Consider the following 12,499-nt stretch of genomic DNA (forward strand, 5'->3'; position numbering starts at 1 on the left):
GAAAAGGACAGATTTCCTTTCTGAAACACCTATGCTGTTGATTAACCACAAACTGAACAGAGCTGTGAACAGAGCCCCCAGCCTCTAGAGATCATGTGAAAAATATATTGGCTTATTGGAACAGGCCTAGAGCATATTCTTCAAGGATATTGGTTTTGGGGTATCAACTTCTGTAGAAGTTCAGGGGCCCAAATTCTATCAAGTGGTTGTGAAATCCTGCAGTAAAATGAGGTCTGGGAGCATCTCTCCAGCATCCTGTTCCTCTGCGTGGACCAGGAGAAAGCAGCTGCCATCATGGACAAGGAACCAGATTAGATGTACAGTGAGCGAGACCCAGGAGGGTTTGCTGGGGAGCTTCGGCCTGTTACCCTGAAGGTGGACTGAGTGGGCTTTGGCCCTGACTGCTCACTTGTGGGGCTGAGCGTCAGCCAGCAGCAGCCGGTGTGCTGGGAGATTTAGGCGAGGTTTCGAATCCTCGAGCCAGGTCCCAAGTGTCTCTATGACATTGATACTCTGCCTTCTAGGTTTTTAAAAAAAATGTTTCTTTCCCAGAAGCTTTTAATTCCAATTCCAAGCTTCAGCCATTTGTAGAGCTGTTGTGGCCAAAGTAGAAAACTTTTAATAGAGTTTTCTTGGAAAGGACAGCCGCTCCATGCTTGGACAAGAAACAGAAACATTAAAATAAAAAAAAATATTTTTAATGGAACCAACACTCATCTTATGTAAGGTTCAGGAGAGGCCACGTAAATATTGTCTTATGAATAGATTTTCTGATTCTTTAGGCATTGTGCATTGTGCTGTCTTTTACAAATGCTGCTATTCGCATGTGGTATTTTCAAAATCCTGAAGAGGGCCAGTTAAAGGAAGAGAAGAAAACTGTAACTGGAAGCTTAACTGATTCTCTTGTTCTGTTTTTATGGGATATTTTCATGACAAGAGCAATACAGTCATTTTAAAGCCAGGGAAGCCCTTTCCCTTGTGGGTCGTAGGGGGAGGAGTGAATGTAGATTTAATAGTTAGATTTCACAAAGCAAAGCCAGAGAGCCTTTCCAGGTCAGTTGGGCAAGTGGAGGGGTTGGGAGGAAGTGGCCATCTATAATTTTTGTATGACTCCACTGGAGCCAAGGACCAGGGAGCTGGAATGGTCTGGAGAGCTAGTCCTGTGAAAGATGGATGCAGCAAGCCCCAGATGTGCTAGGAGTGTTCACATAACTATCACTGAAATCTCAGGAGGCTGGGAAGCAGGTGTGATCATCCCCATTTTACAGATGAGGGAACCAAGGCGCCGAGAAGTGAAGGATTTTTTTCCAAGGGCTCAGAGTTAGGAGGATGAGATAGGGCGAAATTGGCGTTAGTTTAGTGTTGTCTCCACAACATTTCTGGGTCGAGGGTGCTGGGGACGGGGATCAAGACCACCACTGGGGTGTTCTGTTAGTTCCGCAGAGTCTGTTTGGGTGCCTTTCAGGCTTGTCCAGCTGCAGGGCTCCAATTCTGAGAGATTTGGGCATCTTAAGGATAACCATTGTAGTGGGTCTTTATCCCTGCATGTCAGCTATTGCCACAACAATATGCATAACAAGCTACCAAAAACTCAGTGACCTAAAACATTATTTTGGTTCATGTGTCTGTAGGTTGGTTTGATGTTGGCTGATTCAGACCAGGTTTGACTGGGCGTGGTTTTAAACTCAGGTAGGCTGTCTGCTTCGCCTGTCTCAGTCTCTTTGGACCAGTGGACCACCAGGGCCATGTTTTTCTCACTCTAATGCCGACGGGCAAGATGACATTTACGCCTCTGCCTGTGTAACATAGCTAACATCCCAGTGACCCCATCAAGTTACATGGCCAGGCTCAAGGTCGGGGGATGGGGCGTTTACTCTTTCTCTAGGGTAGGGAACTGCGAAGCCACGCGGCAAAGGGTGTGGGTATGGAAGAGGTAAAGACTTGAAGCCAGTAATACAGAGACCCACCATCCTTTCAGAAAGTTTCCTTTCCCTGAATGCTGTCCCATCCTCTCATGCTTTCCTCAGATCTGCATGTTTCTCTGAGGTCATTGCAGCCAACACAGCGGTCAGGCATCAGCTTATTAATTAACTGGGTCCTAAATTCAGGGCCTGCATGTTGGGCCCTGTGCATGGCACTGGGACTATAGGGAAGCTTCCTTCCTCTGTGTCCAGCAAAGGGCTTATTCCCAGACCACTTTCCAAATTCCTGTCTCCAGAAAGACCAGCTTGGAGGTCCTCTGAGATCACTCTTGATTTAATTTCTGCCAGGTAGGTATAGAACACTATAGATCAAACTGAAATATGAGTTCCTTTCTGGTCTTTTCCAGGAGATCACAGAACTGCTGGTAACTGTGCTCACTTGGAGAAAAACATCACCAGTCTTAACAAGAGGTTCCTGTCGCAGTGACTTTGGCTGGTAGATGCCCACTTAGCTCAGTGCTTCCTTGCACACAGTAGCTAATCAGTCAGTTTTTAAATTTTTTTTTAAGTGAGAGGAGGGGAGATAATGAGACTCCTGCATGCACCTCTGTCTGGGGCCAATGCTGGAATCAACTGAGCTATTTTTAGTACCTGAGGCTGAAGCAGTTGGACGAAGGGAGCTGTTCTCAGCACCTTGTGCCGACACTTAAACCAGTCAAGCCACATGGGAGGAAAAGAGAGAGAGAAGGGGGAGAGGGAGGGAAGAGAATTACATGGTCATTTCTCTTGTGTGCCTTTACTGGGAACTGAACCCAGGACATCCATATGCCAGGCTGATGATCTATTCCCTGAGCCAGCTGGCCAGGGCCCTCAGTCAATCTTTGTGAACTGAATCTGAGTGACAGATGAGCAGTTTCAGGCAGGTAGGATGGAAACTTAATGGGGACATAATGTAAATCAGAGACTAGCCCACTCCTCTGCTCCTTAAACACATACCTTAAAGACCCCCAATGATATCGCATTCAATTAGAACAATGCCTGTCTCCTTGCTGTGGCTCACGAGGTAGGTCCTACTCTCTGGCCTCATTTTATGCCCCTCCTCTCTCCCCCAGCCCACTCTGCTCCAGCCACACTAGCCTTTTCTCTGTTCCTTAAACCTTCCAACTCTGTTCCTGGTTTGCACTTGCTATTCTCGAAACCTGGAAAGCTTTCCCCCAGATATCCTGTACCTGGTCCATTATCATCATATAGGTTTCAGCTCAGAAGAGCTGCCCCTGCCCATTCTTTCTTTTTTTAAAAAAATTTTAAATTTTTATTTACAGAGACAGAGGGAGAGTCAGAGAGAGGGATAGATAGGGACAGACAGACAGGAACAGAGAGAAATGAGAAGCATCAATCATCAGTTTTTCGTTGTGATACCTTAGTTGTTTATTGATTGCTTTCTCATATGTGCCTTGACCGTGGGCCTTCAGCAGACCGAGTAACCCCTTGCTTGAGCCAGCAACCTTGGGTCCAAGCTGGTGAGCTCTGCTCAAACCAGATGAGCCCGCGCTCAAGCTGGCTACCTCAGGGTCTCGAACCTGGGTCCTCCGCATCCCAGTCCGACACTCTATCCACTACGCCACTGCCTGATCAGGCCATCCATTCTATTTCTGTTTCATTACTCCATTTTCTGCAGGGCATTTACTGCTATCTCCAATGATCTTATCTGTTTGTTTATTTTTTGCCCTCGTCTCACCCCCAGGAATGCATGCCCAGTAAGGGCATCTCTAGTGCCTGGCAGTGTGTGGGTTACATAGGAACCCTCAGTAACACCTGTTGAAAAAGTATTGAACAAATGAATGAATGGATGAGTGGAAGCATTATCTTTGGGTAAATTGGTCTTAAAAGTGCTTCATTGGCAAGGGGAACTCTTTAATCTTTGGTGTGGAGGACAAGGGGAAGCCTGAGACAAACTGAGAAGGCAGTTATAGGCACTGTGCCTTTAATTTAACCCTTGGTCTGCCTAGGCAGTGGCAGGCTTCAGCTCCAAAGAGCCTTCCCTGACCCACCTTCTGTTGACAGAAGCCCAGATTGCTGCAGCAGTCTCTATTTCATCACAGGAAGAGTAAAAAGGGGGTAGATTTCTTCCTTAAATCTGTGGGGTAGGGGCTGAAGGAGGGAGGACAGATGAGGTTGTAATAGCTCATGATGTCTTGATGAACATTCGCTCAGTCTCTCTGGGACAAATTGGGCTCAAGCTCTCCAAATCTTGCCTCAGCAACTGCATTACCATTAGACGGAAGTTGACAGCTGTTGCTGATTAAAACATTCCCAACTGTGCAGGCAGAACTACACTATTGAGATGCTAAGTGTGGATAGACACAGCCTTTATGAATGGCTTCAACTCAGTCCCTCACAGAGAGCACTGGCCTTATTAATGTGTATAATTGGAAGTCACTTTGTAGCCATGAGTGTATCATTCTGCAGAACCCCCCTGGCGGGTCTGAGACAACCTTCGAGGTTTGCTGTTTCATAGTCGGAGCATTAGGGGACTCAGGGCCATGCTTCTCTGCACTAAGGTTGTCCAGGAGTCCCTCGGATGGAAATGGACATCCGTTGTTACAAGGATTATCTTTTTTGGCCAGTCCCTCTGCCTCGCTTCTCCACCGGCACCAGGCTCTCTCCATTGTCTGCCCCTTCACTGCAGGTGTTGTGTCCTGCGAGGGTGCTTGGCAAGGTCCCTGGTGACCGGGTATCAGATTTCGCTCCTGTATCAGTCTCTGAAACCAGGATTCTCAGGGCTGCAGTTCTGTAGCCACCACAGTCCCCAGATCTGAAGAGGCTCGAAAACCCAAAGTTCCTTCCTAGCTCACCCGACAGCAAAACCTATCTGAACTGAACTCACTTGGGGGTAAAACTAGACCTCAACTGATATGAGGCTACTTATAGTCTTTGTGTAGCCAATTAGAGGAACACATCATACCACTTATTCCAGAAATACTGTGTTTGAGTATGGGGTACCAGTTTAGAGTTTCCTGAGGGTGTTACATAACGTGTGTTCTATTACCTCTCTAATGTATGCTACGTTGTGACCCTGAAGGTCTTGTGGGTTTGGATTATCAATCTGTAATGAGTGGGGGAGGGGGTGGGGAAAGGGACAGAGAGACTGTAATGTCGGTAGGGTACTGGAGCAGCTTTGCCTTCCTCTTCCACCTAGCAAGACAGCATCTCCAAACACTCACCACCAGCTTCCTTGTATTCCCCACCACTCCTGGCTTCTCTTACTTCTGTTCCATAACACTGTCGGCAGTCTGCATTTTAATCCCAGGCAACTCTTTGTTCCTTTTTCAGTGCTGGGCTTTGGGGTGGACCCCAACCTCCAGATGGATATCATCACTGAGCTTGACCTCGTGAACACCACCCTTGGCGTCACTCAGGTGTCCGGACTGCACAATGCCAGCAAGGCATTTTTATTTCAAGGTAAAGGCACTTCTTCCTTTGCATGGGGCAGAGCTTGGGGAGGAGGTCTGCCCGGGGACTGTTCATCCCGAGTGCATTTGTTGGAAGATCATCTCTGCTATGTCTCTTGTGCTGTTCTCCTCAGGAATGGTCAGTAACGCTGAGGATGTTCAGATTTTCGGGGGGTAGTCTGACAGTACGAGGGGGGAACTACAGGACGTGGTGAGATATTTGATTTGCAGTAAAATATTTCTCTGGGGATTTAGGTGGGGATGTAAAGTGGAATGAAGTTGCAAAGTCTTTGGGAGCCATCGGCCAGCCGTATTCTCTTTACAGGACTTTTCTTTGTTATCTGCGTATTTACCTACAGCGACACCTAGTCCTGTATCTCGCATCTGACGGATAGATCATGAGAGCGAAGGGTGTTTTAGGGGTACAGCCCAGTTGGTTCTGCCCACTAAGTTTGACTGCAGTTCATGAAATCATTCAAATAAGCATTCGACGGCAATATCTTGTGCTTCTTAAATGCATGGGCTCCGGAACCCGGCTGCCTGGGATCAAATTCCTACCCGTCCACTAATTGGTTTTGAGACTTTGGGCAATTACTTAGCCTGACTCTGCTTGTGTCCTCATCTACAATAATTGTGCCACCTCATGGGGCTATTGCAAGGAGCGAAGCCAGTGAAGTGGTTAAGACAGTGCCTGGTGCACAGGAAACCCTCAGTAAGCACTGGCTAGTTATTACAGAACTCCTACTGTGAACCTGACAACATGCTAATAGTAGGGTGACTGGTAAGAGGAAATAAGAAAAGTGCGGCCCCTGCTCTAAAATATAGTGAGGAAAACAGTCATTACCCAGGGAATTATTGAATTCCAGTCGGTGTACTTACAATGAAGGGGATGTATAGGTTGTCAAATAAGAATAGTACAGTCGGATCTGATTTAACTGGGGTGGAGAGGTGGTAGTGGCCAGAAAAAGGCTACCCTGAAAATGAGCCATGTCAGTCGAGACTTGAAAAATGAATAGAAAGCCCAGTGCAGGAAGGGGTGGGACTCAGAGCATTTTGGGGAAAGGAAATAGTATGTTAGGCAGAAACAACAGGAAGAGGAACAGCATGGCTGAAGAGTAATGAGTGGCCAGAGAGGTAGGCAGGGGCCAGGTTACATCGGACCCTGTAGGCAGAACTGGTGTTTAGCTGATATCCACAGGTTTGGGTGTGCTGATGATTTATGGCCAGTGTCCATTCTGACAGGTGGGAAGCAATGTACTTGTTATTAACTGTTATAAATGTACCCCTGCTTGTAGACCAACTTAGTGGTTTTCTGCTGTACTCTCAGAGCAGTGGGGGCCTTTGTGGAGGCTGAAGCAGGGGAGTGACCCAATCTGGTGTGGTCGTCAGGCAGCCTGGATACTCCTCTGCAAAAATGCCTGGCTGGGCTTACTTCTTGCTCAGCCTTTAATGAAGATAACAAGTGGATTGTTTTACGGTGACTGAACCAATATTATGGGATGAGATTTACCTATTTACTATGAGGATAGCTTAAGCCTTGTTAATGATATATATAGAGCAAATTGATAATTATTCTGTAATGATACATAACAAGACTACAGCTATGTTAATTTCCACTTAATCTTACTAAGGAACTGAAGTATGTAAACTGGGCATGGTTAAGAGAATACAGACTGGATTACTTTTCTCTTTGCTTTGGGCAAGATCTGCTCAGTTATTGCTGCCTTGCTGTGGAAATCACTAGGAGGCGGAAGTCGTGCCTATCTAGACGCCCACATCTCCAGGGCCACGATTGTGCATGGCACCTAGTAGTGATTAATAAACATTTTGAGTTGAATTACAATTTCTTCTTTCTGTAATCCAGTTAACTACAAAGTGAAGAAAAACATTTCTTCTGTCTGATGTGCTCTATAGAAGGACATTTTGCCTGCTATACTCACTGTTCATTCACTCAGTTATTTATTGCACAACTGTGGACTTCCTGGCCTAGAACTGTGCTCTCTGGTTTCTTTGTTCTGTAGTTTGGAAACTGCCATTGCAGCATCTACCAGGCTCCACCCACAGGGAGGGGTTCTCAGCTTCTTTGGTGGGAAGAGGAACTTCATTATGGGACTTTGACGGCGGAGGGATTTCTCCTGTAAGGACCGTTGTGATTACATTGTACCCACTTGGATAAACCAGGATAACCGCTCCAACTCAAGATATGTAATTGAATCACATTGGCAGAGCCCCTTTTTGTCATGGAAGGAAACTTATTCACAGGTTCTGGCAGTGAGACCATGGGTGTCTTTGGGGATTCATTATTTTGCTTATCACAAAGTCTACCTTCTGGCCCCCCAATATCCATGTCTGTTATAGGCCATCATCTTCAGAAGTCTCAATTCATTATAGCAGCAGGGTGAAACCAGACTGCACCTTCAACACTTTCATTGGAAATGTCCTCAGTCAAATGTCCAAATTCATCCTTTATGAGTTTTGCTTCCCGTAGAAATATGGAACACATTTTGGCTAAGTTTTCTGCCACTATGGAACAAGGATCCCATGTCTTAGTTTCCAATTCCAATACTATGTTCCCTGTTTTCTTTTTAGCCCTCACAAGTGGTATTATTTCTGATAGCCTGTTCACCATGTTGTAAGTGTTCCCTAAGATAATAAAGGCTTTCCTTTTTAAACTATGCTCTTCATTCTGAGTCCTCACTTATCATCCAGATTTCTACTAACAGTGTGTTCAAGGCAACATAGGCTTTTTCTATCCCAGACCTCAAGCTTTGTCAGTCTCTTGTTGCTCCCCAAAGCCACTGCTATAGTCTCGGTTCTTTGTTACAGCTGCACCCCACTTCCAGGGACCAAAGTCTCTATTAGCTTCCCGTTGTTGCTGTAACGAGTGATCAGAAATGAGTGGCTTACAACGAAGCATTTTATTATCTTATAGTTCTGGAGGTCAGGAGTCTAGAATGGGCTCTCAGGGCGCACATCCAGGTGCTGGCTAAGCTGCATCCCCTCTTAGAGCCTTCATGGATAATCAATCAGTTTATGCTTTTTCCAGCTTCCTGGGGCTGCCACGTTCCTGGGCTCCTGGCTGTGGCTGTCCAGCCTCTGCTTCCACGGTCAGAGGTTGTCTTCTCTGGCATGGACTCTTCTGCCTCCTTTTCTTTCCTTAGAAGGACCCTGGTGATTATATTGGGTCCACCCAGTTAATCCAGGATAATCTTTCTATCTCAAGATTTACAACTTAATTGCATCAGCAAAGTTTTTTTCTCCCCTTATGCAAGGTAACATATTTACAGCCTCTTGGGTTTAAGATGTGGACATTTTCCTATTGGGGGATAATGGTGTGTCCCCCTGGATGGCTACCCACTGCAGGGCAGGAATGGGAACACTGTAATGTTTCCGCTGCATGCCAAATAAGTCTTGCTTTGCTGCACAGCACTGTCTAATAGAAGTATCTGAGTTGTACCTGTAATTTTAATTTTTGTAGTAACCACGTTAAGTAAGTAAAATGAAACAGGTGAAATTAAATTAAGTATGCGTTTTATTTAACTCCATATATGAAAAAATGGTCATTCCAACATCTGGTCATAAAAAATTAATAGGTATTTTACAATTTTTAACAAACTCTTTAACACCTAGTTTATATTTTATACTTAAAATATCAATATATGTTAATTTGAAAGCAAAATTTTTATCTAAAATAATTGAACTGTATTTTGATTTCATAATTTAAACTTGAAAAAGTAGATTTGCCAGGTTATTCCATACATGCTTAATAATCAGATTTTAAAGATTAAACAGCATTATTGAGATATATTGACTTGTACTGTGCATATTTGAAGTGTTTGATTTGATAATTTTGATATATAAATACACCCATGAAGCTGCCACCACAGTTGATATTATGAACAAATTTATCACTCCAAAGACTTTCTCTTTTTTTCTTTAATAATCTCTCCCTTTTGCACCTCTCCGCCATTATTCCCTGGCAACTAGTAATGTGCTCTCTGTCACTCTAGAGTAGTTTGCATTCTCTAGAATATTATATAAACAAAATCATACGATATGTACCTTTTTTTGGACTTGATTTCTTTCACCAATCTTAGTTATTTTGAGATCTATGCATGTTGTAGCATATACATTGCTTTTCTTATAGGCAATAGTTGGGTCTTGCTTTTATTTTTCTTTTCTCTTTCCTTCCTTCCTTCCTTCCTTCCTTCCTTCCTTCCTTCCTTCCTTCCTTCCTTCCTTCCCTCCCTCCCTCCCTCCCTCCCTCCCTCCCTCCTTCTTTCTTTCTTTCTTTCTTTCTTTCTTTCTTCTTTCTCCAATAAGACAATCTCTGTATTTTCATCAAGATATTTCGACCATTTACACTTAATGTAATTATAGACATGATTATATTTAAATATATATTTTTGCTATTTTTTTCTACCTGTTCTATTTTTTGCTCCATTTTTCTACTTTCTGGCTTCTTTTGGATAATTGAAGTTTTTTTTTTGTCATGATTCCATTTTATTTCCTTTGTTGGCTTATTACCTATAACCTTTTGTTTCATTATTTTAGTGGTTGCTTTAGGACTTACAGTATATACCTTTATCACTATCTACCTTCAAGTGATAGTATACAACTTTATGTATATTATAAGAACATTTCAATAATTTAGTTCTTTCCTCCTAATCATTGTTCTAGTGTTGTCATACATTTTATTTTTACTTATGTTATAAACCCCATACTACATACATTGTTATTTTTATCTAAGAAGTCAATTATAATTTGAACAGCTATAGCTAATAAGAAAATCAATCACATAATTTACTCATGTAGTTACCATTTTCTGTCTTCTTCCATCCCTTATGTAGATTCACATTTTCGTCTGGTATTATTTGTAACCTTCCTGCAGGAGTTCCTTTAACATGTCTTAGAGAGCAACTCTGCTGGTGATGAGTTCTTTCAGATTTTGTATGTCTAAAAAAAGTGGATTTTTGTTTTCATTTTTTGAAAGGTATTTTTGCTGGATATAGAATACTGTGTTGGCAGTTTTTTCCCCAGTACTTTAAAGAGGTTGATCTAGTATCTTCTCACTTGCATTGTTTCTGAAGAGAAATTTATTGTCATCCCATCTTTGTTCTCTGTAGGTAATGCAACTTACCCCGTACTTTTACAACTTTCTCTTTATTACTGACTTTGAGCAATTTGATTATAATGTACCTTGGTGTGATTTTCTTGTGTGTGGGATCTATTGAGCTTCATCAGTTTTAGCAAACAAATTAGACATTATATCTTCAAATATTTTTTCTGTCCCTAGCCCTCTTCTTTAGATACTTCAATTACATCTATCTGAGGCTGCTTATAGTTAGGCTGCTTCTATAGTTCAATAATACTTGTTTCATTTCAAAAATTATTACTCTCTTTTCTGTGTATCATTTTTGATAGCTTCTACTGCTATGTCTTCAAGATTACTCAACTTCTGTATTATGTGCTGTTGATATCACTCAGTGATTTTTAAAAATCTCATATATTATTGTTTTTTCTCTGTAAATTCAATTTTGACACTTAAAGAAATTTCCATGTCTCCTTCTAACTCTTTGAATAGATGTAATAGTTAAAGTAACTTTTAATGTCCTTAGAGAAAATTCTAATATTTGTTTCAGTGCTGGGTCAATTCTGATTAATTTTCTCCCCATACTGCTTTATTTATTTTTTCATGCTTGATAATTTTTTGTTGAATGTTAGACATTGTGAATTTTACCTTGTTTGGTGCTGAATACTTTTGTATTCTTTTAAATACTATTGGGTTTTGTTTTAGCACATAATGAAGTTATTGGGAAACAATTTGATCTTTTTGGGTCCTACTTTTAAGATTTCTTAGATGACCCCAGAGCAGTGCTTGTGCTAATAGCTAGACTAGAGCCATTTGATTTTCATCCTTCTGTACTCTTCCCAATCCTCACGGATCATGAGATTTTCTAGTTTAACTGGTAGGAATAGGTACTATTCTCAGTCCTGAATATGTATGTTTGACACTGTTAAATTTGGGTTTGGTTCTTTGTTCTCACATGCATACACTGATCAGTATTCCATTGAGTACTGATTGTGGGAGAGATCCATATTTTTTTCTCTGTACTGTTATCTCCTCTGTGAAATCTTGGTACCTTGGTGTCCCCAGATTTGGTACCTTGGTATCTCAGATTCCTCACCTCGACTTAGGGGGACTGCTAGGTTCTGCCTGAGTTCCTTCTCCCTATGCCACAGCCTGAGAACTCTATCAGAGCAGTAAGCTTGTGTAATTGTAAGGCTCATCTCTTTATATTCCATCTCTCAGAGATTACTCTCCTTCATTGACTGATATTCAGTGTCTCGAAATCTGCTGTTTCATTGAATATTCATTTTAAATTTAAATTAATTCAAATTCAAATTTATTTCTTCAGCCATGCTAGTCATATTTCAAGTGCTCAATTGACATATGTGGCTAGGGATTACCATATTAGACAATGCAGGTCTACAGAGGCTCATAGATTTTACTGTTTTACCACTGCTCAGTTAATATGGGCAGGCCACAGAATCCTATCTTTCAGTGTTAATACATGATAACTACCAGCAAGATACTTAAGCTTTTTACCTCCATTTACTCACTGATGTAATGAGGAAGTAATAGTACCTACTATATATGATTATAGTGAGGGTGAAATAAAATTAATACATATAAAGTACTACAACAGTACTAACCCCAACCCTAACTCATTGAATGTGAGTCCATACATTTTTTTTAAGTAATAGGGTATAGCTTTGGCCTTCTTCTTCAATGTGTATCAATTGTCTTGTGTGTTAGCAATGTCAGATTTTAACCTGCAGAGATAGATTGGAATTGTGGGAAAAGCAGAAGATAAGAGTGTTCAGAAGTTTAGGGCTCAGGCCTTTACATGTATTGATTTATTTCATCCTCACTATAACTATGTAAAATAAGTACTGTTATTGCTCCCTTTTATCAATGGGTAAATGAAAATACCTTGAGGGAGTACTTAGGGTTGCCAATGGATATGTCTTAGTGTCTTCACACATCAGCTTTTTCATCCGGAAATGAGAAAGACACATAGACTGATTGCAAGAATTAAATGACAATGAATAAGAAAGCAC

The 12,499-nt window shown here is 42.1% G+C and overlaps 1 protein-coding gene across 2 annotated transcripts in view; it reads left to right on the plus strand.

Annotated features, from left to right (window-relative positions):
• Positions 1–12,499, plus strand: part of NELL1 (neural EGFL like 1) — an 854,093-nt gene that overhangs the window by 3,622 nt on the left and 837,972 nt on the right. For both annotated transcript variants that reach the window (XM_066251133.1, XM_066251134.1), the window contains exon 2: positions 5,256–5,384. In XM_066251133.1, coding sequence (XP_066107230.1) covers positions 5,256–5,384 — 129 coding nt within the window. The remainder of the gene's footprint in view (positions 1–5,255; positions 5,385–12,499) is intronic.

Source organism: Saccopteryx bilineata, chromosome 1 (genome assembly GCF_036850765.1).
Source record: "Saccopteryx bilineata isolate mSacBil1 chromosome 1, mSacBil1_pri_phased_curated, whole genome shotgun sequence".
Taxonomy (NCBI): Eukaryota; Metazoa; Chordata; class Mammalia; order Chiroptera; family Emballonuridae; genus Saccopteryx; species Saccopteryx bilineata.